Source organism: Siniperca chuatsi, linkage group LG7 (genome assembly GCF_020085105.1).
Source record: "Siniperca chuatsi isolate FFG_IHB_CAS linkage group LG7, ASM2008510v1, whole genome shotgun sequence".
Taxonomy (NCBI): Eukaryota; Metazoa; Chordata; class Actinopteri; order Centrarchiformes; family Sinipercidae; genus Siniperca; species Siniperca chuatsi.
In genome coordinates, this window is record NC_058048.1 from 19,918,743 (window position 1) to 19,946,302 (window position 27,560).

A 27,560-nucleotide genomic window follows, 5' to 3' on the forward strand; every position below is an offset into this window, starting at 1 on the left:
TAGTTAAATTCCACCATAGATGCTGATCAGTGTCACCCAGGCCCGTATTAAAGGTGGGGGCAGGAAGGGGGCATAGAAGCCACATTTACCCACTTACCAAGTCACTACTGCATTGACGGGGCTCGATGGGTGATATAATATATAATTTAATATTTCCAATATAGATGATATTGAAAAAAAGGAAAGCAAGAGGGAAGAGATGGAGGAGAGGTGGGTGGATTCTTTGTCATCTTGGTTTTTAAGTTACAGTAACTTTAATTAGGAAGACATTTGCTGCTGTGCTAATGAACAACAAACTCCTTCAAGCAGAACAAGCAACCTAAAAACAAAGCGCGCGCGCACACACACACACACACACACACACACACACACACACACACAGTCTCACCAGGACACCAGCCCATCTGTTTGCTAAGGGAATCTTGCTTTCCTCTAGCACTGCTTAAAGAAAGAGTGGGGAAAAATGCATCCCACACACACTAGTGAGTATGCAGACATGACATCATATTTTTCTGTGCTGAGCGTGGGCAGACGTGTGCGCGGGTAGCTTGTGTGTCTCACTGTGATTACTACACTGCGAGAACCAACACAGACTGAGAAACCAGCAGAGCAGACTGCGTGCGTGTGTTTTTGTTTGTCTGTCACTTAAAACTTGAGGCGATCTAAAGGCATCTTTTCGCATCTCCGCATTTATCTCCTTATTTCTGCCTCCATCTTTCCCCTCCAACTTTGTTTCTTTCTCCCTCCCTATCTTCTCACTGTTATCTGCTGCTCATACAGTCATTTTTTCTCTGGCTTTTGTTTGGCTGCCATGCACTGTGAGCACTGTTTAATTCTCCCCTGCGCTCCCTCGGGAGCAGGAAGGGATGAGGAGGTGGGTGGGGGGTGAGATGGGGGAGGACAAGGGCAGAGGCACTTCATTAATCAATCATCCAGCTTAGAAAATTTACCTAATTAATGGCTAATTAGAGATCTGGGCACAGTGCCAGCTGGCATCCCATCCACCTCCGCCAATACGACCCCTGCGGTCCCCCAGATGACACTAGAGGTAAATACCCCTCCCTTGCTCCCTCCTTTGCCCTCTTCTTTATTAGTCTATCCATCCATGTACCCACTCTCCCATTCCTTTTTCCTCCTCTGCAGAAACAACAGATCACAGCTAATAACTCGGACTACATGGCAGATAACTTAAAGATGTCTCTCTTGCCACCTGCCTCATTCTCATGTTGCACCATATGGTTGTCTGTTTAGTTTTCTTTACACAGTCTTACCGGAGAAATGTGGGTGGTCATCACAGGGTCCTGGAGGCTCTTGGAAGGCACCGTCTCAGCCCGATGATGGCTGGTGCGGTTCTTGTCTTGTCCCTGCCAGCTCCCTCTGCGGGATGTGCTTGCACGCCAGGCCCGCTGGATCCTGGGAACACAAGTGGACATAATACACATATCAGTGACATCTGCAGCTCATAACCAAAATTGAGCGGAATTATGGTGTGGAGTTGCCATGTGGAAGGAGTAATTTGGGGCATCCAGGTTTTTTAGAAGGAAAAGTCATTTTCATTTGCATAGACAATGTTAGGTGACTAGTACTTTGGCGCATTTCCAAGGCTTGGATGGGCAAGTCAAAAAGGTGCAAGACTGTACATTAAAATTAAATGGAAGGAACAAAGTCAACTACAACTCCCAAGGAGCATTTCCATGACAAATGTCCAGTCACTGATCTTAGAATTCTGCTGCTTGCACCACTAATAGTAAGTTGAAACTAATAAATACGCTTTGTAGAAACCTGATAACATATTCAGCAGCTTATACAAGTTTCCTTTTAGATAAATTCAGCAACTATGGTACAATGTTTTGTTCACAATTGCAGCTCTGCCTGGATTCTTCTCCACTGCAGGGTACTACAGTACCCATGTAGAGCCACTCGCCACACCAAAGCGACATGATTTCTTAGATATGAAGTTAAAATAATTAAAATTGATGGTCATAACATAAACACCATGGCATTGTTAAATGATCAAGTAGACTTCAGTATTCTATGTTGATAAACATTGAGAATATCAATAAAAGAAAACTTTGAAATAGAAATTTACAGTAGCAAAAAAACATATACCCATTTACCCAAATCTTACTCACACACTTTTCTGACCCCTCCCCACATATCTAACCCCGGTTCTCAACTCCACAGTCGCTCTCTTCCGTCTCTCACTTTCTACTCTCCTTCATACCTGTAGTCACCCCCCAACACCAGGGTCCAGGATGGAGTGTAGGATCAATTACCCAACGGAGAAACACATTCACCTCCAGTGAAGCAGAGAGACAGCTGAGCCAAATGGAACAAACTGAATTAAGCCATAACTCCTAGCTCCAAAACCAATACCTTTCCCCATTTTCTCCACTTTTATTCTCACTTTGCTCCCTCCAACCCCCCCTCCCCCCATGCTTCCTGTTCCACTGCCATTTTTTTCTATCTGTCTCACCTTTCTACACCCCAATCATGTTAACTCTGCACAGAAACATTGGCTTTCTCTTCTCTATCCTCGAGTTTCAAGGAAGTGAAAGCCTGAGGCGAGAGCTGTCCTTCTCTGTGACACCTATAAAAGTGTGGGCCCATGTTTAAGTAAAATGGTGTTAGATGGCAGTCTACGAGGATTCATGCACTCAAAAGTGCACTCTGACCCTGACTTCGAAACCTTATCAGAGGGAAGGTTGAATTAAAGCCACACATACATTGATCACTCCCACACAACAAACATAATGCACTTTTAAGGTCAAAGGTAACTGCGGTGATACTCAATGTGAAATTGATTAAAAATGTAGAAAATAAAATGATATTTTGAAAAAAAAAAAACAATCATACAGATACACAAATAAGCCATAGGTGATACCCACACAATAGCCTTGAACTCCAGGTGCTGTTGCTGCTCACGACGATGAGGGCTATTGTCATCCTCTTCTTCACTCCTACGAAAAAGGCTTCTATGATAATAACAAGAAAAGACAGATGAACAGAAATATGAGATTAGAAACAACAAAAACAGCACACACTGTTTGCAGCTCAACTTTTATGCTAAAAAATTAATGCGCTTATATATGTATATTCCAATGAAACTGGAAGTCACGGCACTTGTTTTGGCAGAGTAAGAGGATCATGGTATAGTTTATATAAGAGTAAGGCATTGTTATGGCACAATAAAGGTCTATAGAGTTAATATTATAAGTGTTTTACATTACAGTATACCATCCTCATTGTAGATTGAGTGCTGTCCATAAATATGAGGATTTGTTCATGTAAACAGTAGGGACACTACTGTGAAGTGTCTTACCTCTCCACTTTGGGAACTGCATGCCCTCCACTGTGGTTGCAATAGCGATGATACCTCTTCACTTCTTCCTGCACAGTGAAAAGCACCAATATGTCAACAAGATTTTTAATTCTCTATGCCAAGGATATGACACAGGAGGTGCTGTGCATCAGTAAGATACAATAATAAATCTGCAGCATTTTGTGTATGTGTAATTGCTTCTCCATCTTTAAATGTAATTTCTTTCTGTTGTCTGTTTATTAACCTTATGAGTAGCAGCTTCTCTGGGTTTGTTAACATAGGCATAAATAATTATAAACACTCATAGTGGTAGGGCAAAAAACAAATGGATGTGTGTATGCTATTGCTGATGCATAACAGCATGTGTGTGCTCTGCAGGTGCCAACCAGCCAGACTCCGGTGGCAGGGCAGGAGGTGAGGCCCATCTCAGGCAGCTCTGGGGCCACTGCCATAAAGCTCAATGGGACTGGACAGATGGATGTGCTCCCAAAGCAGCAAAGCAGCTCCACTCCATCTCTAATATTCACTCATCTCTCTGTTAGCCAGCAGGGTGCAAGTTGTGAGTATTTGTTTGTGTACATCAAGGGTGTGAGGACACATTCAGTTCACAGAGCAGTAGCTATGATACAGGACCGAATGACTACAGTACGTGAGATGAGAAAGGTGACCCTCATCGTGATAAACTCTCAGAAATTATCACCCGACTCAGCAGTTCCCTTCAGCTCTAAAGAGCATATTAGTGTCTTTCAGCTAATTGTTTAGGTTTTACGGCCTGCAACTTTGCTGTTTTGGATCAGTCTCGCTGCTCACATAATCCTCATTTACAGCTGTTTTCAAGGAGAAAGCTCTGATGAACCCCCTGTACGCTACCTGCCCAGCACCAAATAGCAGAGTATGTAGCAACTAAAGAGACAGATATTTTCCTCAAAAGTGGGTGAAGGCCATAACAGAGCTAAAAAAAACAACAACAAAAAAAACATTCTTCTGTCTAGGTGAGAATTTCTATGATGAAGAGCAAATGTCTAAACTTGGTTGGAGTAACATTCTCCAACCCCACCCCATAAGCCCCAATTTAAACATTTACACAAACTAATGAGTCTTTTGGAAACACAAAGATCATTTTGTTAAGACAATTAACTTAACATAAGGCAGCACTTGAGACAGTTCACAGTGTTAATAAATAGGCATTTATTTGTGCCCTCTCACATTTAACACATGCAAATGAAATCAGTACTGTTTGGGAATACTAATGGATCAGATTAATTCATAAAGCAATGCATTTTTCAGCTCCACAATGCATATAGTCACATTTTTAAACTGTAGATATACTGTGCAACAACACATAAATACACCTGTAGTGTATGTGTGTTTGTGTGCATCAAAGCTTATATAGTGTAACATTAGGTACATGTAGTCCAGACACTGAACTGTTGCTGTATTAGTTGAACAGTTCTGAATGTTCTTGTCTCTCTTCTCAGCAAAGCCAATAGGGATTAAGTGTTCAGGATGCCAGGCAAAAGGCCAATAAGGGTTTAAAATATAACTGTATCAACATGTGCTATGCAGTATTGACTGTAGAATCCATCCAGATGCTCAAACTAAAATAAGAATCTGTGACAAATGACAATGGTGGTGTTTAATTTGGGAGTGAAAATAAATGCATTATTAAAATACATTGCTAAAATGACAGAAATGTCTAATTTAAAGCCATAGTAATACATCTTAATGACATTATAATGACCAATTGTCTACCCTTGCTTGGTATACCTTGTGTTGGTCATTTTTTGCAACTGCCATCATCGCTTACAAAACATTTTTCTTGGGTTTCTGGACTGGATAAAATGCACTAAAGTTATGATAGCAACAGAAATACTGAGGGAGAAACATAGCTGCAGCTGATAACAGACTGATGACTTGTGGTGGGTATGTAAACAGTTTAATCGCATTATTTTCAATATCAAAATAAGGGCTATCAACTGACTGAAAAGCTAGGGAAGGTGAAGGTAGACAGTAATAAGCATTATGTAGCTGAAAAACGAGAGAAGGAAGGAAAAGAGAAAGGAAGAAAAAGCACATAGCAGAGAGGCTGCTGCCCTTTAATTTATGAGTTATTAAAATCATAATTTCTCAGAGTCCTAGTTCTATCACAGAGATCGATGGCAGGCATAACTGGATGTCCACACACACACACACACACACAGACACACACACACAGAGAAACAAAAGCGTATTCCCTTGAGTGTATAAGAGAGTCCTTGTGCCCTTCAGACTGGTGTGGTCTATCAGTGAGATAAACTCCCACACACATACAAGCACATGACACACACTTGAGTGCGCTAAGAGAACAAACACGCCTACATGCACACATACTGACACACACACACACACACACACACCAATCTGATCTCAGAGGACTTGATTGCAGCGTGGTGATGCACTGAACCATCTGCATCAGACTATTGGCTGTTTAGCTGCAGCTCGACTTGCCGATCAGCCCGGGGAAATGTCCAATCAGGAGAAGAGCTGTACCAGTGGAGATACTCATTAATCGCAACATCGGAAATCAATTTACATGCGCAGTGCGTGCAAGGAGTAATATGGAAGTCAACATTTACTCTTTCGCCTGAGTCCCTAAGTACAAAAAGAGCCCGCTGAGAGGTAGGTGTTACTGATGTGCTCATGTGATCACATGATTTGAAATGCTATTTTTTCTTCGTTTTATGGCTATGGGGTAAATCAAGAGCTTTCTACTGAGGAAAATGGATACAATTTTGTAATTTTGCTCAAACCTTAAAATCCTATACGAGCAGAGAAGAGGGGAAACAAAAGCTGAAGAGAGAAAGAAAAAGATACTTTGGAGGCGTAAATTGACAAAGAATCAAAATGATAAACTTTATTGACTAAGAACTGCAGTGAGAAAGCAGTTTCGAATACCCAGACAATAGCCAGGCTGCTGCAGTTACACAGTCATCAATACCAGGTTGGAGCAAGAGGTGTAAACCGACCAAGAAGGCTTACATCATGCACACATACAGATGTGAGGTTAATTTCATATCTATAAGTAAGCAGTTCATCAAATACACACAGACCCATTTCTTTTAGAGCCATACACAGGTTTTAAAAAAAGGTATGATTCAAAAGAAATGCCCCCCCTAGAAGACCCATTTAAAGCATACACACCAGGGTTGCACTAGTGATTATTTGCATTGTCACTTTATCTTTTGACCTTTTTTCCATTAATGGTTTCATCTAGAAAATTTTACAAATAGGTGAAAAATGTACATCACAAGTTCTCAGAGCTTAAGGTGACAGTGTTAAAGTGCTTGTTTTGTCGGACCAACATAGCTTAAAGTATTCAATTTACAATGATATAAAAAGAGAGAAAGGCAACAAATCCTCACATTTGAGATTTGGCATTTCTGCTTGATAAATGATGGTTGATCCATATTCAAAATCAAAATTAATTAATTTTCTGCTGATTTTGGCTAACTGATTAATCACTTCAGCACTAATGCACACAGAATACATACAATAGGAGTCTTCAAACCTACATGCGTTGACCGGATGGTACTGCAGTGAAGAATGTTGAGAGGCTGGAAAGAGGGTATCTGGGATGTACAATGAGAGAAGCAAGAGGCTATCAATAAGAAGGAAGAGGAGGCCATACGTTTATTATAAATTGGGAGAGGAGAAGAAGAAGAGAAAGACATCCAGAGAAGTATGGAGGTGGGTGGGGTGTGACGAGTATATGAAGGAGGTGTGAGAGTGAGAAAATTACCATAAAGTCTATCTATCAAAACGCAGTGCTTGACACTATTCCCCCTGCTACTCTTAACCAATATGGAGCTGCTCTGGTTAACATATGGTGAGGGAGGGAGTACACACACACACACACACACACACACACACACACGACGGTGTAAGAGACACCTGTCTGTCAGTGTGCAGGCTCATCTTGCTCCCGCGCAGTGTATTGCAACTCAATCGCAGAGCATTTGAGTGAGCTGGCGCAAACAGCACTCAGCACAGCTCTGTACCACTGGGGGAGAGACGATAATGCACCTCTGAAATATGACACCCTTCCCTGGCACCACACTCCCACTATGTACATCCCTCTCTATATTACAGCACGCTGATGCTGATGCTGCCCTGTCCTATGATACAGTGTGTGAATGACACCCGTGTATGCTGGATTTCTGCTCCTGTTGAGCACAAACAAGTTCAGTTTTTTCTGCACGTTCACTGAATCAGGAGCAACAAGGAGCTTCATGCATGATATTGTTGAACGATATGTCACCTGTACTGTACATTTCATGCTTAAGCCCATTATACATGACCCTCTTTTTGTTTAAATAAGCTCTGTGTAAAATGGTTAACCACACAGGCCCGTGGCTGTAAAATTCAGCTGTCCCATTGATTACAGGGTAATAGCTGGATAGATTAATGTGTTTCTCAGGGGGTTCACGCCTTGACAATGAATCTGAGTCACTCACATAGACACAGCATGTGTACAGCCTCCATATCCAATAACCTGCATTTCTATCCTCACTCATATTTCACACGCCAATTACTGGTTCAGTCCTTCACCAAGCTTCTTCGTGTCCTCCTTGGCCATCTTATATGAGCGTGGCGTCAGAGGAGGTGTGTGTGTGTGTGTGTGTGTGTGTGTGTGTGTGTGTGTGTGTGTGTGTGTGTGTGTGTGTGTGTGAGAGAGTGTGTGAGTTAAGCAGGATCAATTTTGAAATATCAGTTTTGGAAAGCAATAATGAAATTCAACTGTCAGGTGGTGCAGTGGAAATGGATTGTAACAAATCTGGAGTCAAAATTAGAAAGTTTAGGAGAACATGCCATGAACTACATGTATGAAGGTGCATATGTGTGTGTTTGGGGGGGGGGCACCATCATAAGTAAGTAAGTAAGTCAAAAACTGTGATGGAACAGTGCTTTCAGAGCTCATACGCTCAATATCCCCAGCTGCTGATAATGCGCAGCACTACATCACTGACATTAAATATTTAGAAGCTCAATACAACCAGGTGAACTTGTGCACCTACACTCACCCAAGCACACAAAGGAAACATCATATACTTCTGTTAAAGGACGATTCTAGCAAAACTGATTTACATTATGAAGTCAATTACAACAACCACTCTCCTCAAACCAACTGTCTGAGTTTCAAAAGCATATTTTATCCCTATACATGAGCTCTGGTCTCAACTTGAAGAGCAGGGCATGCCACCTCAGTCAGCTGAGCAGTTCAGCTATGCCCTCACTATTCCCTGCTGATAATTAAGTCATTTATAGCAGGAGGTACAACATGTAGCATTAATGAGACCTTTTCAGCTGCTGCCATGACAAAAATCTTCAAGTGCCTCAAGCCAACATGAAAATGCAATTTCCCTAACCATATTGAATTCAGCCAACTGTGCAATTTGAATGGGTGAATAAGGAAAGCAAAATTCAAAGCAGTTAGGGTTACTACATGGAGGGGGAGAGATTTAGTTTGGGTAATACAGTACGTTTCACTGTCCATGGTGCTGATACATCTCTGTTGTCTCTCCAGCTGCTAAACCACTGGGGAATAATTGCCTAAGCATTATCATGCTGCAGAGAATCATAGTTTTCTTTAAATTTGATGTGTGTACGGTCTATGGGCTTCTTTTTCCCCTTGGGAGAGACTTTGCTTCTGAGCAGTATAAGCATCAACTTACTGCTCCTAAAAAAAGATCAGAAAGTGAATTACATCATTGCTGAAATGTTCCCTCACCAACAGAGAAGATACCATAATCCATTAGCAATATTTTCCCGGAGAGGTAGAGAAATGTATACTATCCAGTTTACAGTGATGACTATTGCCCTCTCTTCCGAATGTCTCTTACCTGGTTATTAATGCACAGAGCAAGGTGTTTCCTCTCCCGAGCCTCAGCCAGACTTCCGCTGCGCAGCCTCGCCTCCTCTCCCTGGTACATGCCTCTGGAAGGACACCGCTCAAGTTAAGACACAGAAACTCACAAATATGAGATATGCAATAAGCCCTCAGTATATGGACAGCCTGTACGCATCTCTGTCCAGCTGCAAAGAGTGCCGTTATGCAGGATTTTATCACTCATCAATGCATGTCGAAGCAGCCTGTACTGGAGCTTCTCATGTATCCTAAATAAACACAGTTGCTATACATTTATGACTAGGATCAGTCGGTGAACGTGACACTAACCTGTACGTGCCGTTCCTCAGCATGACGAGCTCTCTCTCGCTCTCTGCAGAGATGAAGTGAACACTTTGACTCGGGAGCAGCCGGCGAGAGACCAGACTTGGAAAATTCTCGCAGCCAATGGGACGCTGAGCGTGTGCGCCTTTTTATACAGCGCCCGCCGCGCGCGTGTTGACAGTGTCATTTAATTTGGCAATCGGCTTTAATCACAGCATTAATTATTCTTCACGCATTCTCTCTGGGGGAGGGCAATCGCATGCTACAGTATCTCAGCCCATGTTTGCCAGGCTTTTGAAATGTCTCACTGTGTGCCAATCTATTTGCTCATATCCTAGATATGGCGTTATAATGGTTTACATCACACAGGTGTGGGCTGGGAACAGGAGGGACGCACAAGTTGAACAAACACCTGCATTTGGGTTGTTGTTTTTTTTTTAAACGAAGCACACGTCAACCTAACACAGCAGTTGGGTGAGCTGCAGACAGGTGAGGTATCAAGAGAACCTGCCCATCTATTAATTAAGTGACTAGACCTCCAAATTATCAAACCACCTGAGCTGATGAATGGCGGCCTTCCAAATCTGTCCAGTGACTAACTACTACCAAAGGATCCTTCTACCGGTGTCCTACAGTCTTGTGTTTCTGCTGGGCTTGAGTTTAAACGGTGCCCTGCTGTGGTGTGTGTGCTGTCGGACGCGCCGCTGGAGCAGCACTGTCATCTACATGACCAACCTCGCCGTGGCGGATCTCCTCTATGTGCTGGCCTTGCCCCCTCTCATCATCAGCAATGCCATGGGCGGCCTGTGGCCCTTCGGCAACATCATCTGCAAAACAGTCAGATTTTTCTTTTTTGTCAACCTCCACTGTAGCATGATGTTTCTCACCTGCGTCAGCGTGCACCGTTTCCTTGGAGTGTGCTTCCCCATCGCCGCTGTGCGCCTCAGGACCAGAAAACTCGCCCTCTTTGCGTCGGGCTCGGTTTGGATCCTGGCCACTGCAGAGATTTTACCGACACTAGTCTTTGCGCACACGGGTGTGATTAACAACATGACTGTATGCTTTGAAATGACGAACCCGGGGCAATTTCAGGTTTACTTCCCCTATGGGCTGTTTTTAGCCATAGTGGGCTTTCTGATCCCATTCCTGGTCGTTATCATCTGTTACTGCTCCATGATTAAGGCGCTTTATTGTAGGGTCGCGGACAGCATCTCTAATGCCAGGACAGCTCGTATGCGCAACAAGTCCCTGTACACCCTCTTAGTTGTGTGTCTCATGTTTGTGGTGTGTTTTGTGCCTTATCACATTGCTCGGACCGTCTACTTGTTTGTAAGGGTATACATGCCCGGAGACTGTCGTCTTCTGAACGTGGTCATGATCTCCTCCAACATCTGGAAGCCCGTGGTCAGTTTTAACTGCTGCGCAAATCCTCTCCTCTACTTTTGGGGCTGTGATCGGTACCGTCAGAAGCTCCGGGCCTGGCTGTGGAGGAGGAAGAAGAGAGTGCAGCCCAGCGTGTGTCTGGTGGATGTAGGCAGCATAAACAGGACCGGAGTGTAGAGAGCATCCATCAGAGGTCTCATTAATCTGTAGCCTAAGTGACTTTCATCAGTGGACAGTAATAACACTAGGACTGTACCAACACTGTCGACAAGCTGTTTTCGATAACTCGTTTTATTATTTAAATTTATGAGAATAGATATTTGGTAACATTCAACAGGTCACAGAAGTCACTGACTTGTGAGGTATACGTTTTGTACAATGTGATTTATTCTAACTTATTGCAACCTATAAAACCTGAAGAAAAAGGAAAAGTAAGGAAGTCGGCTAACTGATACAAGTGATGCAAATACTGAGCCTGCTAAAGGCTAGTATAAAGGTTATTAAAAAGCAATGATAATGTGGCCAGGGGTGACGTTAAACATTTGAGGGAATTGGTGCCCTCTGTCGTTTGCAGAGGGTTGGGTCTCTAAAACAGCATCAAGGCACCATAAACCATCAGTCCCTTTTTATGATACGGTCTCCTAGAAAGAAATACTTTTGTTGTGCGCTTTCTATAAAAAGGCACAACAGCTCAAGTTGAAAGATAGGGCCAAAAATAATCTCTATGGTGACAATAATTAAAGTCAGAAAACAGACACCAGTCGAAATACCTCGAACAACAGTCAGTCATGTGAAGGTTAAAAATACCTTGAAGGTAAAAAGTGCTACAACTTGCTCAAAAAGGGGACACTTTGGAAGTATCCTGGAGCCACAGAGCTACAGTGTTGGAGGAGCAGACAGCTGAATGAAGGTCATCATTTCAGAACACTCCTGTGGGCAAGTGATGACAGATGGGTAGAGCAGTGATCTGGGAGCTGAGAGGAAAAGAAACAGAGAAAAAAAGACCACAGTTGAGGTGGAAGAGTTACTTGTGTTTAATTATACAGTATAGCAATAAAATCAACCCTCCTGGCCTTCTTTAAAAAAACAAACAAACTAGATAGATAGATATCTCCCAGTGTCAAGATTAATTAATTAATTAATGAATTAATAAATGGATTTCTGTTTGAATTATGTCCAATCGTAAGTGGCGGGTGTGTGTGTGTCTGCATACCTGTGCGCCCAGCCTGGAGAGGTACCGGTTGCGTAAGCCAAAAGCAGACATGGGTGCTAGTCTAGCAAGCTCACCCTCTGTCAGCTTACTGGGTCGCCTTTTAATCCTGCAGGGATAATAATGTTGCCATCTTTATCATCTCTACAGCCAACACTAACATGAGCACAGTTATATTAATGTTACCAACAGGATTAATCACCCAAAGCCTTTTGAGAAAATAACTTAATACTACAGGTGTAAAAAAAAAAAAAAAAAAAGAACTCAAATGCTTTCAAAAATTTGGTTTTAATTAAATGTCATTGTTCCATGAACAATCTGGTGTCAAATGTGACTTGGTTGTACAAAAAGAGATTTTTTAAGTGACTTTCCTTCCAATCTCACCACCTTTGATTGTACAGTGGATCTTCTGTAATTTCTCAATCATAAATTTCTTGTACACAGCTCAATAACAGTCAGCACTTGGCAGTTTAACACAAATATTCTCAGTTTAGCAAAGACTGCACTGCTGTCACAACACCATAGTGCAAATGAGTGACAGGTGAGGAGAGCAGCATGTTTCTGCCTGTATAACACTGTGGTCATTTTAACGTGCAATCACAACATTTCAACTTCAATGCTACTGACCGTCTTCCTACATGTTGGGCTTTTTCCTTAAAGTAACTGGTTTCCTTAAAGTAACTGGTTGAAAAGCAGTGTTTCACTGCCCTCTCTGTTTCACCTCTGACAACATGTAGCATCACTGATAGGTGTTGTCACAGTGTACTGACACACCCTAGAGTACAGCTGTACATCACTGCAGCAAAATGACAAGTTAACTATAGGAGGTCAGAAAAAACAAGATTTTCAGAGGGTGTTATGTTACTCTTAACATTCTGATGACTTATTTGCCCATCTGAGGTAGTGAATGTTTTTCATCCAGTCTCCAACCCTGATAGCAACACAGGGAAACAAATCTCTTTCCCCATTACTGGAATGGTGAGAGTTAAACAGAGTGCATGAATATTTTTTCTCATCGTTCAGATGAAGCAAGCAACAATTTGGGGCAGTGCTTCCAACAAATTAATTACCTGCGCGTGATAAACGAGCAAAACACAGCCTACAAAACATAATTTATATGTGGACCTGATTCTGGTAAAAAAATTCAATTGTGAATATCATTACATGGGTAAAATGCATTGAAAAAAGTGTGCCTCTCTCTTTTTCTTATCTTTCTTATTGTAGTAGTGTACTATTTGATGATGCAACAGAAAATACATTTTTATGAACCACCAAAACCAGTGAAGAGCAGATAAAGTAATTAAGATATAAAAGTATTGGGCAATAAAGATTTAAACAATCAAGAGTTATGCTCTTTTTGAGATCATCCACCATAAAAGGTCAATGACGCATATGATTAAAATTGAATATGAACTCCCTCTGCCTAAGGAGAATCCAGTAAGGAAGACTCTGGTTGGCAATTAATGTGAATGCTGACAAATGATATGTACATAAATTAACTGCTGAGTTGTCTGCAATAAGGCAAGTAACAGAATCCTGCTGAAAACAATTTGTAAAAAGAAACATCCACAAAGTTAACCCTATATACAATACATATAAAATAATTGAATTAATATAGGAATCCTATATTGTGAGTTTCACATGATAAGAGTCTCATCTTCTGCTGAACATTTAAAATGTTTAAAATACTTTGCAAGCAACTTAACTTTGTTCTGTAACTTACAAAACGTCATGCTGAAGTTTGACACACAAGAGTCAGTGGAGGGCGAATATTGGAGGAGATGAAGTCAGTATGAGAAGTCAAAGAGTAACTATGGAGTCCAAACTGAGATGTGTCATTTGTCAGTGTCCTGATAAGGACATAATAAGCTATTAATACAGAGTTGCTTATGTAATAGCCAGGGCCAGACAGTCAGTTCTGGTGGGAAGAGCCACAGATGACAGCACTGGGCGGAGTCAGTAGCGTAGTCCCGCCCCATGGCGTTTGATTGACAGGTCTGGGGTGGACAGTGCAGCCTGCTGGCTCTGAAGCCCAGGGCTATGTGTGTTCCATCAGCATCATCATCATCTGGAAAATATCAGTTACAGCACGGACCAGAAAATATTACTCTTTATTTTCACACAGCATAAATCACATATAACATAGAACATATCATGTAAATAGATTACACAGACTAGATAAATTAATAGAGAGAGAATAGAGAGATAGACAGAAACAGATGTAACTTAAATGCCTGCTCAGTGTGACCACTCTCATGAGAACATGTTTCAAATGCAAACTAAACCAACCACAGATGGTGTGCCACTGACATGCACAGTCAGCACTGTATGCATTTGAAAACCAAAACCTAAATAAATGTACCCACTTGGTCTGCTGATATAGCAACCATTTCCTCCATCATGTTGCAGTAAAGTAAGTCATTAACTCATTTATTTACTTTGAAATAAATGAACATTGACAGTCATAACTGACAGACTTTACCCAGCAGGGCCATGCACAGTTTTACTATAACAACCACTTAAGAATAAAAAACCCAATCAGTCAACATATTGCTGATAACGTGACTCGTCACCTCATTACACTCCCGAGCCTTGTAAACTATTAAAACTAGGACTTGTGGATATACAGTAAAAATGAAGCATGATTCAGCAACTCCGCATACGAGTCATGTGGTTGAAAGTGCAGAATATGGGTTCAAAGAACAAATCGAGAAAAGCATCACCTGAGTGTGATTTATTATCTGTTAAATCATTTATTTTTATCTCACTCAGACTAGAACTGAATATAAAATATACTCATTTCAGTAGATTTGGATTAAACGGACTGCAGCAGGTTCGGCTAAGGACACATCCAGAGTAAATTAGTACTGGTGCTCTTACATGTGTTCATATCCAAAATATGCCTGTGCCACTTGATTATATGAACGGGTTGTTCATTATGTTTCTGAGATGCTTGTCTAATTGTTGGGTAAGTGGGTGGAAAAGCAGTGATGGAGGGTGAAGGGTCAAAGTTACTCACTCTGCGGCGGAAGTGGCTTCTTTCTGAAGTTTCGCTCTGGCTGCGGCTGACCGGTTCAAATCTCCTCCTGGAGCAAGAGAGGGAGACGGAGAGATTAAGAAGTGAGTGAGTCTGGTGGTAAGCAGAGGGGTGTGCTGAAGAGTGACAGAGTAAAGTGAAGAGATGTCACATGAGAAAAGGAAGAAGAGGGATATCTGAGACAATATGGAGGGTGAAAGCACCACAGAGTAAGGTAAGTGAAGCAGCGGGAGAGTTCGAGGCTCCGGTCTTCACTTACCTCTGAGATAATCCACAAAGTACAGCATCACCACTGCCATCAGTGCAACTACAAGAAAGAAGGGGGGAAAACAATGTGGAAAATCACTGACCATGTCACTCAAAATGTGTCTAACAGGAGTATGAAAGATTATAATCCCATAAACACACACACAAACAGATGGAAAATACTGACTGCAGATGCAGGCGCAGAAAAACACTTCCAAAACCAGGTATCCTCTGGTGTCTAGGATGGATCCTGCTGCCATGGCAATGAGAGCAAGTCCCAGGTTCTGGATCGACTGCATGCTGGTGGACGAAGGCAGAGGATCAACATCAGTGTCAATGAAAAATAACAATAATTAACAGTCATAACATAACATTGCCATTACAGGTACATACAAGCCATAGGCCGTCCCCAGCTGATGCTCAGGTACTACGAAGGCCACCATGGGCCACAGTGCACAAGCCAGTAAGGAGTAGGAGACACCCAGCAGGGACTGGAAACCAAGCGAGAACACACATGCTGTCATTACTTTAAATATTCCAGGGCTCTGGGTATGATGTACAACCTATAATAGCTTGTATATTGTATGATACAATGGTATGAGAATATGCATTTAACATCCTATTCTGGAAAAGGAGGAATGGTGCTATAGAAAAATATGTTTATACCATACCCTCAATTACATATTCAACTCCTACTGCTATCCAGTAGTTTTTACATTAAACAGAAATATATCAAGTGTTTTAATTTCTTTATATGAAAACATATATTATCCCTACCAATTATGGCTGGAAGTACACTCCACATTGCACAGCAAATCAATGGGTTTGCTAGTAGTCAAAAGTTAAACCGTAACTTTCAAGTCACTTTGTATTTTGAGGAACTTGTATCTTTAAACACTATGACTCAGTTCTTCCACTTAGCTTGGATGCCATTAATATAATGACATTTATTGACACTGCAATTCCTTCATTCAATTCATCTTACGACTGTTAATGAATGTACAAAATCAACTTGTGTTGGAGTATAGTGCATAAGGGTGCCTAGGGCATTACCATGGCGATCCATGGGTTCCAGAAGGTGAAGGCCAGCATCATGTGAGCAGCGAGTGTGGCGACCACAGCAATTATTACCCAAACCACATTCCTCCCAGTCTTATCAACAATAAAGCCCAGAACTGGAGATGCAGGGGCTGAGATGATGTACACAATACTGGGAAAGACAGAATGGCATGAAAGTTGATTGCTAAAGAGATATGTACTGAACATACATCTTTTAAAAAGGAAAATGGAATCTAGACAAATCTAAATGTTATCCTTTAATTTAAGGTGGTTAATGACAGAAATCTGAGTAGAGAAAATCTATCTGCAAAAGTCAGTCTTTATGTTTGTGATGCCATGTTATTTTGTTATAGTCTTCTAGCATGTTCCCAGTTTGAGGTAGCTGAACATTTCTAAGCTCAAACTCTGCTATTACAACACTGGAAAAGTAACTTGGCCATTGGAATAAGAAAAATGAATCCAACAAAGGAAATGCAAGATAAATCAGCAACCTCATACTATAATGGTGTTAGTGCCTTAAGGTAGATTGGTCTCAATGGCCTATTACACCTGATCTGAGTTACCTGTTGACCGCTCTGGCTTCAGCTGGGGAGAAGTTGAATTTTTCAATGAAGAACACCCTGTAAATAAAAAGACAAGATGATGGGCTCACAGTACCGAGTGCTGCTCAGCCTTTATACTGATGTGACCACAAGAGGAGCAGAAATCGAGTTGACTCCTGCAGCAGGTGGCTCTCATTCTTCCATACATTGTTTTCTGCGCAATTTGCATAACAACTATTTGCTCTGTAAGCACTGGCCCTTCTGTGGAAAATCCATGTCAGTTGCTAAGTGATTTGAGAGTTCCTTTCAGCGAAGGAAATACAGGTTGTGATAGCTTCAATTGGTTTCTTTCACTGCAAACCCATTTGTCAAACCTCTTTCCATTTCTGACTCCCTCCCTTTGTAGTTCGATGACAACACAGCATTGTGAGGTTGCACTGTTGAATCTTTCCTCAGACACAGGCAATGTACCAATTTAATGGAGGGTGTCTATTTAATTCCTACCACACAATTTAACCATAATATCTTGTTTGTGAAGTTAATTATATTTTTCTTTACTCAAGGACAAGTAATGACCAAGATATTATCATCAAGTACCTAATCAAATATGCTGCACTATCATTTCAGCATACGACGCCCCTACTGTACTTCCAGAATTAGTATGTGATTATAGTATCTCTCAATTTTCCCTTTTGGAGTAAAGGTTGGTAGAAAAATCAGAAACCTTTGTGGTAATTGGTGGCACTTGTAGTTGCCAATGTCAGAAATGTTCAAATCTTACACATTAAAGGATGAGTCTGGTGATTTTAATTTTTTTTTTCCCCAGTGGTGTTGTACTAGACTACATTATATTAAAAAGTTGTTTCAAATGTTTTGCCCTCCCTATTTACATACACAATGCATTCCAGTAGAACAACACCACCACTGACTATGACATTAATGCTAAAACATATAGTTGAATTAACTCTATGACAGTGTCAACAAAAACTCAACATTATAGGCATCATAAAAGTAGACTTTATGGCAGAACAGTTGTATTGGACTGCATTAGAGTGTACAGGTGTACCTAATAAAGTGGCCACTGAGTGTATAATATAATAAAATATAACATAATATATAAGTTTTAAGAAAAATATACCATCACATAACCCTTGCATAGCCTTGATCTAAAAACCACTGGCCAAGTATAAGCATGAAAGTACATTTAAAATAAGTCAAATGTACAAATTAATATCGTGGATTAGGATGGCCTAGTTATATATGCAGAAAATTAAATAAAATAAAAGTGTGTGTGTGTGTGTGAGATGGCACGGATGCAATACTCACTGTCCCAGTCCAATAAAGGGGAAAATGGCAACATAGTAGCCCACACAAATGATGAAGATGAGCCACAGGGTGAAGGGGAAGTCTTTCACGTCTGTCAGCTTGATCACCTCACCTAATATGTAAGATTAACACACACATGCAGATCAGCTTGAGAACATTGTTTGCTTTCAACAACTGTGAAAGAAGAACATGGCGTCTCTGACAAAAGAAGCCATTAGTTCTAAAGAGAAAATTATACCACACTTTGAACTAAACTGTCCCTGTCATTACAAAGTAGCCACACCACAACAGAAAGTGCTGAAGACAATTAACTTTCTAGCGAGAATGTCAATTTCTGGTAGATAACAACAAAAACAAAATGTTGCCTTACAGTCGGTCATGGTCCACACTCACTGTGAAAGGCACTCTAGTAGTTATTGACAGGTAAGGCCAAAGAGGAAAAACAAAAGATAAAAAAAAAAGACTTGATCTTATAATCAGTACCTGTTTTGCCTTCTTCTTTGTGGAGGATCTTCTCAGCTCTTTTGTCAAGGAATCCCAACACCAAGGCACAGATTAGTGAAAAGAGGCAGGTAACAGAAGCTAAGGAGCGAAAAAAGAAATTAGAGACATAAATTAAAAAGGAAGAAGACAAAAAAAGTATGGAAATGTAAGTTACAGTTAAATAATAAGATGGTGGTGGTAGTGATAAGATTATCAAGGAGTTCAAATTAGGATGCCTGGCGACTACTGACTCATTCTCTTGTTCATTTGAGTTTATCTCAAATGGTCAGATTAAAGTTTAATCGACTGTGGCAGCAGAGACAGGCTATAAAAGAAAACACACAACTGCAAGGTGTTATGCTAAAAGTGGAAGCACTTTTAGCATAACTAAGAAGTAACTGGAGAAAATGATAAGAACTGACACTTCTTCTAACTCATGTGACTCATATGTAGCAGCCAGAAGCACTTTTAGTTCTCTATATCACTTCTCTCTGTCTCTGCTGGCTGTGTTATCTGAGATCATTAGTTACGGAAAAATGATCTAGTATCCCTAGCGGAGACAGAAATACAGCACATGTAACTTGAGCCTTGTTTAACACTTGCCAATTTCAAGTCTTCACCTTGAATGAAGAACATACCCTCAGCTAAAGCAAAAAGCATCTAACATTTACCTATCATGAGTGATGCGCCAAGCGCGGTGTGTCCAGGAGAGCCAACAAGGGCTGCGACTTTGCTGTACACCCAGCCCATGATGTTCATGTTCACTGTGCTGCCCTTGAGATGAGTGGAGAGGAGGGTGAATGGACTTAAGGCATAACTTCACTGTATCAATGACATGTATTTTGTATAGTAGACTCATTCACCATTGTTACAGTCGAGCAAACATGTTATTTGAAAGCACATATAACTTCATGTTCTGTTGGCAGTGTCCTTACCACTCGAGCCATGCTCAGCTGAAGGCCAAACACCAGATTGAGCTCCTTTCCTTTGAACCAGTTGACTGCATAGGTGTTCTGGGCCACAGCCAAGGACTCTCCTCCAATACTAACGAAAACAAGGGGAGGGAGCATTTAAGTTATGTGATAGTACAAGACCAACCTCAGCCTGATTTTCTTTTCACGGCAGAAGGTCTGTGACCAATTTTGGGACACATTAAGATGAGTCTCGGACATTTAATGCACGTTCCGCTTTTCTAGGGGGAATTTTTTTTTAAGACTGTTCTGGTGAAAGATAGCGGATTTGTGGTGATATACATATATACTGTATATGGGTGCAGAGAACTGGCCACTGGTATGTGAATTTGTTAGATTTTGTTGGTAAAATGATTCGGTTTTAACACAAAGGCCAAAGTATTTTCTCACCCAAATACGAAACGTCCAACTTCCATCAGCCAGAAATGATTCACCAAAGCTCCAACAGCAAATATTACCTTTGCAGAGTGGACACATTCAAATACAACAAAAAAAATCATCTAATTGCCATCCATTTTCTGTACCTATTGATTCCTATTTAGATATATAGTAAAAAAAAAAAAAAAATGTAAATTTTAGTAATTATATTCTCTCTTTCATTGAATACCTTTCACATCTAGATTTCAAAGTAAACCCACCTGTCCGACACAGACAAAGAGGGAAAAGATGATGGTTCCCAGCCTATACAAAAACAAGGAAGAATGAACACAACCAAGATAATAAGCACTGAAGCTACAGAACTCTTTCACTTTCACTTATGGTTAATATACATAATAAACACATACTGAACTCAAAATAGACAGTGACTTATCGATCTTTGTACCTGATGCCAAAAACCCTGTCAAGCAGGAATCCCCCAAAGAAGCAGAGAACCACATTGGGCCAAGAGTACCAGGCATACAGCTGCATGAACTCTGCAGTGTTCAGGTTCAGATCCTGGTACAGTCGGGGAGGAAGCACATCAGATTCTTCTCAGTTACTTCAACTGTTTTGGTTTTAATTTTCACCATTAAAATCGAGGTGTGAAACACAGGGTATAGTATAAAATCCTCTAATGGCAGCATTTAGGAGTAGGTTAATTTGACTGTTCTGGTTGGATTGTTATGCAGATTTCACTCTATGCACAGATGCTTTCCTAAATGAAGAAACGGAATCTGTCTTCTGTGTAAAATAACGGGGGGGGGCCTGTGTCTAAGCGTGGAATAAATGTGAATTGTTGCATTTGTGGTATAATACACTGGTGTACAACTTTGCTTTTACAGACGATGAATTACCTGGATGACTTGAGTTTGAAGTGCAGCCGGGTTGTCATAACAAAAGTAGCTTCCTGGAACAAATGAACTACATTAACAGACATACATAATGATACTGCATTTCTTTAACGTTACATGAGCCACGATGAGCAACAACACTACAAACTTTGTTTTAACCAAATGTAACGTATTGTAGTGCCACATTTGCACAATAACCACTCAGGATGCTTAGGGGAAGTTAGGGCTTTTTACTGCTTACCGAATCCCAAGAAGCACATGAATACCAGGACAATCACTCGGTGCAGGAGGTGGCTGGGGTCGCAGATGGCCGGCATCGGTCTGCCGGGTCCTCTGGCTGTCTGTCTGTCGGTGAGCGACCCCTCGTCCTCATCTCCCAGCAGGCTCCGCCGCTCTTCGTAGTCCGCCATGTTCGTTTGTTTGGGATTTGCTGGTGGAAAAGTTGACGGCAGCCAGGAAGACATAGATCGATCACGTGATCCGGCAGGCATGTCACATGGCGTTAGCCTTGTAGCTTGTAGCCCTTGCCATCCGGTGTTTATATTGGCGCGTGCCTGCCGAGAAGTTGAATCACCTCGCGGGAGCGCGCACAGCGAAAGCGTCAAGATAGATTTTGATACTTTTTTTTTAACCTTACTTTTGAGACAGATGCCTCTTGGAATCTTCGTGGCTCGCCATGTTTGTTCATTTAACTTACCCAAGAGCATAACATTAGTTTGAAAAGTGGCGGGCACAATAAAGCGGGTTATCTGGGGGTCTTCCCCCAGAAAAAAAGGATATGAATACCATTTTCTGCATTTCTACATGCTTTTATCATATTCTCAGCTACTTAAAAGCAAGATATTATGATTAAGATGCTATCGTGCACAGTTTAATCATTCTGCCAGAAAGTGGTAAATATACAATAGATGTCAGCGTGCATCACGTGACGGACCCGGAAGTTGTAATTACACGGTTTGGCCGCTATGTCAAATTGGCTTTAAAGCTCAGCGCACTTCCTGGGGCCTTGCAGTAACTATGGCTTCGGTTCAGCCATACATGTTCCAATAACCCGAACCAGCTTCACAACTTAGACTGGAGCAAGATGTTTCAGAATGGTAAGTTATTAATTTGTAACAAATTTATGTTTCATAGGTAACATTTTAACTGTGCACTGCCTCTACATCACAGTAACAGCTTAATGCCCATTGACTGCCTGGAGGGTATCTAACGTTAATTTAATTTCATATTTAGGTGTACATGTTGAAACTGATCAATTTGTGCATTATGACACGTGTTACATAGTGACATACTTACGGAAGTAAAGGCTGGACTACAATTGAGCTGTTTTCAGGCAGTTCAGGAGCAGTGTTTTCTGTGGGAGCGGGTAACTGCCTTTGGGGTGGACTTCGGGCTTTTTCACTTTGCAAACCTATTACATGCACAAAAAAGATATATAACACAATAAAGAAAAGGGAAAAAGCCAAAAAGCATAATATGACCACTAAACAATGACACATGAACAGACGCCATCATACATATTATTATACGGCACTTTTATCCTCGGAAACGTATCTTCATATTCCATTCACTAGCCTAATACAATACTGTAGTCTACCCACTCCCCTATTGATTGAAATGTAGCCTAATGTGAGTTTCCATGGGTGCTGCCATTGTTATGTGACGTCAGACAACTGATTCTTCATGAAGTCGGGATAAATGAATTTGCCTCGAGTTCACAAGTAGGAACTCCGGCTTTAAGTGGCATTCCATTGTACTTTTTCTAGTAGGAGGTCGGAAATTTTATTTATAATTTGGCAGAAAGGAAAACACAATGCACTGTAGTAGCGGGAGACAGAGAGACACCCTGTGCCTTCAAAGTAGATGGGAAGAATACAACCAACCTGAAGAGACACTTGAAGTCGCTAACTGTAAGTCCTGATGCATTTGCTAACGTTAAGTCAATGTTACTGGGCAGTCGGCTATGCCAACTTGTGGCAAATTTGCTAGCAAGCCACATTGGCTTAGCCTGGCTGGAAGCCAGTTTTTCTCACATAAAAAGTTTTCAGTAATAAATGAATGAATGAATCTGGCCTCCAGGCTAAGGCCAGGTAGGCATATTAATCGACTCATTGTTTCAGCACTAGTGTGATTTTAATGGTAATGAATTAGTTTAGTTTAAAGAGAGACTAAAAGTTGACTAAAATGTAATGATTTTTCTAAAAACTAGACTAAACCTATGAAGGATAAAAATGACTAAAATGTAACTAAAACTAATAAGTATTTTCTAAACCGGGCTAAATCTAAAATAGCTGCCAAAATTAACACTGCACTCTAATGGGTCCACTTGTTACTATGCCGGCATCATCTGTTGTATCAGCTGGGCGGAGTTTGCCATCAAATTAACGGTATACACCGGGGAAATAGACTAATCAACTGGACCCAACGTTAGAATATCAGACAATCTTAAGGACTTCCTCAGACTGGCTTTTCTCTCTACTTTGCCAATATGAATGCTATATATAAGTTAAGGCTATGTTTGTCCTGGCATTTTATTGAGTTCTAGCTCTGTTTGTGAGTTGAGTTTAATGTAAATTTGTATATCTATGATAATCTAAAATGTAAATCCTCCATTTCAACTAAAGTATTTGAGAAGTGTGAGGTATGCCTGTTCAATTTCATTTGTTATTTTCACTGGAAGTTTAAACAATTGAACAATGTGTCAAAATGACTTTTGTGACCTAAATCTTAAGTCTAAGCTCTAAAAAGCTGCCTATAAGCCATTTCTCTGGGATGTCTTGACATGAAACTATTTAGAAACCTCTGCTGATTGGCATCACTGACATGGAGACTTGACAGGTTTCTCTGACATGCAAGCTGTACTACCTTGTTTCATTAGGTTCTCCACACGAATCCACTTATATGAAACTGTCACCCCCACCTTTACCTGCCCCCTATTTATCTGGCTCTTTTCTGTCCCCAACTTGTGTCTGTGCATAGGCCTATTGCTAGGCAACACTATCTCCAGGGTTTATTTAATTTTCATGAATGTCATTTAGAATTTCTCATAATTCACTACTGCGGAGTCATCTGTCAGAGGATTTAATCTGAGGGTGACGAACGGTCCTTCCCTCGGCTGCAGTCACCGCTCCGACCGCTCTGTAGCTCATTAATTTCCTGCCCAAATATCAGTTTCTGTCATAGACGACAGAGGGTGGGATGGAGGAGGAGATCATATTTCATTATTACGTTAATCAGACCCACATGCAGACATGATTGTAAATCAGGTAGAAGGTGACATTAATCCTGCAGAACCAGTTTGTGAATATCCTGAAACCCTTCTTCGGGGTGTTGCAGTGTTGGAAAAAGTCAATATATTCTAGTTCTATATATTTTTTCTTGTTCAATTAAAAAATTAATGGCACAGTGACACTACTGCAAAATTGCGAGACACTATATGCCCTACTTGCAAATGCTTGCAGCTTTGCTGGGTGTTTGGTTTATTTGGTTTATATTCAGTGTTATCAAAGACCACAGCTACCACAGATAGCCTACATTTTAAACAGAAATAAATTAACTATCCTTTCATTTCCTCTGTGATGGTATATTCTATATTAGCTTGAGCATGCTTTGGCATGTGACTCATATCATCAACATCTGTGTCAGAACTACTGTTTGGGTTTAGGTGGTTTTATCCTTAATTCCTATTGGCTACCTTTGTTGCACAGCCACTTGCAGTATGTACATACATACAGTAATCTGTCTTTGTCTTACATGTTTTAGACTCACGTCCTACCCCTTCAACCAATAAGACGATTCATATTAAGATTTTCAGCATAAACGTTGTACACCATGCAATTATAGTATGAAAAATATTCATTTTATTATTATTATTGTTATTTATACTGCACATAAGTTATAGCTGTAAGCAGTGTCTATTGCAGTCCTTTTTTCCCAGCTCATTTCGTTATCATTCAGTCCCTGGTCACATTGTGTGTGTGGTGTAACCATTGGAGAATATGTGCTGTCAAGATGTTTACCCTTTAGCCAAAGTTTTGTGAAGGGAAAGCGCAGTTTGAACGAGATTAGAAAGAAGGAAGTAGAAAATGACAGTAGCACAATTAAGGAAATGTGTTGGATGATTTAGCAAACATGGGGCAGAAATGCTTGGTTAGTACTGTATCAAAAAAGGTCAAATTGTTGACATGAAACTTCACGACCACCTCCAGACACATTTGACTCTTTTCTGTTACAGAACATTGTCCATTTGACAGATTTTGATCATACTGCATTCATTTTACAACCTGTGTAATCAAGATAAAATGCTATTTACAAGTAAAATAATTCTTCCAGGCAGTGTCTCATCCTTGACAGTTACAGTTATTAATTGTGTCCCATTGTACATTGTCCAGTGTGTTACTGTGGCATCCCATTGTATGATAGTCTGTTACTTTGGGCTATCTGTGACATCTCCAGCTGAGTTGATGTTGCTGTGGGAGACTCCATGGCACCTATGTGGAGTGGCTTACGGCAGAGTGTGGCTGTCAGTCTTTTCCTAAACATCTTACACAGGAACACATAGATAAGCGGGTCCAGACATATATTAGTGGCCGACAGCCACAGGGTGGTTTCCTTGGCAATGTAGAGTGCGTTCTGTGTCTGACAATGACTCGCTGTGCTGCGGGTTTGGGTCAGAGTGTAGGGAATGCGGGCAAAGTGAAAGGGGGCAAAGCAGATGAAAAACACCCCCACTACCACGAACACCTTTGCCTTGGTTCTGCGACTGGCTGCTTTAGATCTGCTCTTTGATGCTTTGTATGACTCAAAAACCTTCTTGCTGATGAACGTGTAGCAAACCACCATCAAGCCCAGTGTGCCCCAGAAAACCACCTGGAAGTAAACATCAAACAAAACATTGAGCAAGGCAGTGACTTGTCACTACTTTTCTCATGAATAATTTTGATCAGCTGTAGTTGAGTAATTCAAAGGTCAGTTGTTGTCATTTTCTTGCACTCGCATGTCGGTACAGTAAATATGGAGCTACTGCTAGCTTAGGAGCATACCAGCACCTCTAAAGCTCACTAATGAACATGTAATGCTGCATTACAGGTTTTTGTCACTGCTCCAGGTCAAGAAGTAGTCTGACACATAACCCCTGACACAAAACCACATTGTGTGTTTTTTTTTGTTTGTTTTTTTACACTTCAGTTGGATGGATTAAACAAACCTGAAGTAACGTGTTGATTGACCGTACAGACATGAGAGTGGTATTGATCTTCCCTTCTAACTTTCGGCAAGAAAGCGAAGTGTATTTCCCAAAATGTCAAACTACTACTTTTTTAATAGCTACCTGACAGAAGTAGTTGAATCCTTCATGCCAGAGCAGGCCAGCTTTGCTCTTCATGGAGGTGCACTTCATTCTGCCTCCAGAGACCCGTGGTTGCTGGTCACTTAAAATAACATTGGGTAATGCTAAAGATAACATTACCACCCAGACAGCTGTACTCAACACCTGACCAACACGAACCCGCTGCAGCACACACTTCCCAAATGGCCTGACTATCTTCAGGTAGCGGTCCAGGCTGATGAGGCCCAGCAAGAGGATGCTGATGTACATGGTTATGTAGAAGAGAACCGCAGAGTATCGGCAGTGGAAGGCGCGTAGTGGCCAGGAACCCACATTTGCATCACTTAAGACTCTCAGAGGGATGGTCAGGGTCATCAGCAAGTCAGCCACCACCTGTTAATGAAGAATTACTTTGTGTGTGTGCTCTGCACGAACAACAAAATGTATAAAGCAAAAGCCCTCATGTCTTACCACATTTTTTAGAAAGACCACAAATGTTGAGGTGCTGGGGATGTTGAAGAAGATCCATGCAGCCAGGAAATTCAGTATCATGGCGACTATAAAGAGGATGGTGTAGAGACAGGGGAAAACCACAGCTGTCACACTGGTGTCCCGAACACACTTGACGGAAGTGTTTGACAGGGTGTTGTTCATCTTCTGATCTTCGGTGGCCCTTTGGAGGGGCAAGAGAGAGGAGAGATGATAAGATGAGTGTTACATAGATAAAGCAGGTAAATGGAAAATACACAGTAAAGTTATAGAAATACTTAAAGAAATGATGAAGAACTTGAACTAGACAGCTACAGCAATGTTTTGGGTCACCTTCGAAAGACCTGTTTAGATACTTTCAAATAAGGCATTAAGTAATGATTCACAGCGAGTGGGGAGCAGAGAAGACATTTTGGGTGAATATTTAAAGTGAGATAACAGTCATTTTAGATGTTGATTTAGTTTGGAATCCACTGAATTATATGTTGGGATGTATACTGAGAGGTATACTCTATGGGGATAATTTGTATATTTTAAGGGTATTATTGTTAATTGCAAGGAAAATGATAACTTTTTCTTGGTTGCAAAATCAACCCCATACAGCGAAAAATGGACTAAGAGACTGAGACAGGTGTACATAATGGAAGAAATGACTGCACATTTGCAAATGAAAAAGGATATTTTTGT

At 41.0% G+C, this 27,560-nt stretch overlaps 5 protein-coding genes across 7 annotated transcripts in view; 2 read left to right on the top strand and 3 right to left on the bottom strand.

Moving 5' to 3' along the window:
* The window catches only part of schip1 (schwannomin interacting protein 1), a 204,612-nt gene extending 195,006 nt beyond the window's left edge, over positions 1–9,606 (bottom strand). The window contains exons 1-5 of the mRNA XM_044202004.1: positions 9,537–9,606; positions 9,202–9,295; positions 3,323–3,390; positions 2,889–2,975; positions 1,272–1,413 (exon numbers count right to left, since the gene is read on the bottom strand). Coding sequence (XP_044057939.1) covers positions 1,272–1,413; positions 2,889–2,975; positions 3,323–3,390; positions 9,202–9,295; positions 9,537–9,559 — 414 coding nt within the window. The 5' untranslated portion in view covers positions 9,560–9,606. The remainder of the gene's footprint in view (positions 1–1,271; positions 1,414–2,888; positions 2,976–3,322; positions 3,391–9,201; positions 9,296–9,536) is intronic.
* LOC122878752 (P2Y purinoceptor 3-like) lies at positions 9,597–11,107 on the top strand. The gene has a single exon (XM_044202048.1). The coding sequence runs from the start codon at positions 10,098–10,100 to the stop codon at positions 11,088–11,090; it is 993 nt and encodes a 330-aa protein (XP_044057983.1). The 5' UTR covers positions 9,597–10,097; the 3' UTR covers positions 11,091–11,107.
* A 79-nt stretch (positions 11,108–11,186) lies between these two features.
* Positions 11,187–21,900, bottom strand: mfsd1 (major facilitator superfamily domain containing 1). 3 transcript variants are annotated; one of them, XM_044202010.1, is made up of 17 exons: positions 21,300–21,900; positions 21,062–21,114; positions 20,611–20,723; positions 20,426–20,468; positions 20,178–20,245; positions 19,752–19,860; positions 19,488–19,590; positions 18,817–18,915; positions 18,334–18,445; positions 17,029–17,085; positions 16,460–16,616; positions 15,800–15,897; positions 15,594–15,706; positions 15,420–15,467; positions 15,143–15,209; positions 12,127–12,232; positions 11,187–11,887 (listed from the first exon to the last, which is right to left on the bottom strand). In XM_044202010.1, the coding sequence occupies exons 1-17, from the start codon at positions 21,763–21,765 to the stop codon at positions 11,828–11,830; spliced, it is 1,872 nt and encodes a 623-aa protein (XP_044057945.1). In that variant the 5' UTR covers positions 21,766–21,900; the 3' UTR covers positions 11,187–11,827. The 3 variants fall into 3 exon arrangements, 2 of the variants coding, with proteins under 2 accessions (XP_044057945.1, XP_044057946.1); XR_006378527.1 differs by lacking the exon at positions 11,187–11,887 and adding an exon at positions 13,847–14,191 and having other exon boundaries at positions 12,130–12,232; positions 21,300–21,888; XM_044202011.1 differs by lacking the exons at positions 11,187–11,887; positions 12,127–12,232 and adding an exon at positions 12,393–14,191 and having other exon boundaries at positions 21,300–21,888.
* Positions 21,901–22,029: 129 nt separating this feature from the next.
* aadac (arylacetamide deacetylase) overlaps positions 22,030–27,560 on the top strand; it is a 78,124-nt gene continuing 72,593 nt past the window's right edge. Inside the window, exon 1 of the mRNA XM_044202014.1 lies at positions 22,030–22,155. Within this exon, the coding sequence (XP_044057949.1) occupies positions 22,153–22,155 (3 nt within the window). The 5' untranslated portion in view covers positions 22,030–22,152. The remainder of the gene's footprint in view (positions 22,156–27,560) is intronic.
* Positions 24,896–27,560, bottom strand: part of LOC122878751 (P2Y purinoceptor 13-like) — a 4,115-nt gene continuing 1,450 nt past the window's right edge. The window contains exons 3-5 of the mRNA XM_044202047.1: positions 26,856–27,057; positions 26,388–26,777; positions 24,896–25,927 (exon numbers count right to left, since the gene is read on the bottom strand). Of these exons, the coding sequence (XP_044057982.1) occupies positions 25,454–25,927; positions 26,388–26,777; positions 26,856–27,038 (1,047 nt within the window). The 5' untranslated portion in view covers positions 27,039–27,057 and the 3' untranslated portion in view covers positions 24,896–25,453. The remainder of the gene's footprint in view (positions 25,928–26,387; positions 26,778–26,855; positions 27,058–27,560) is intronic.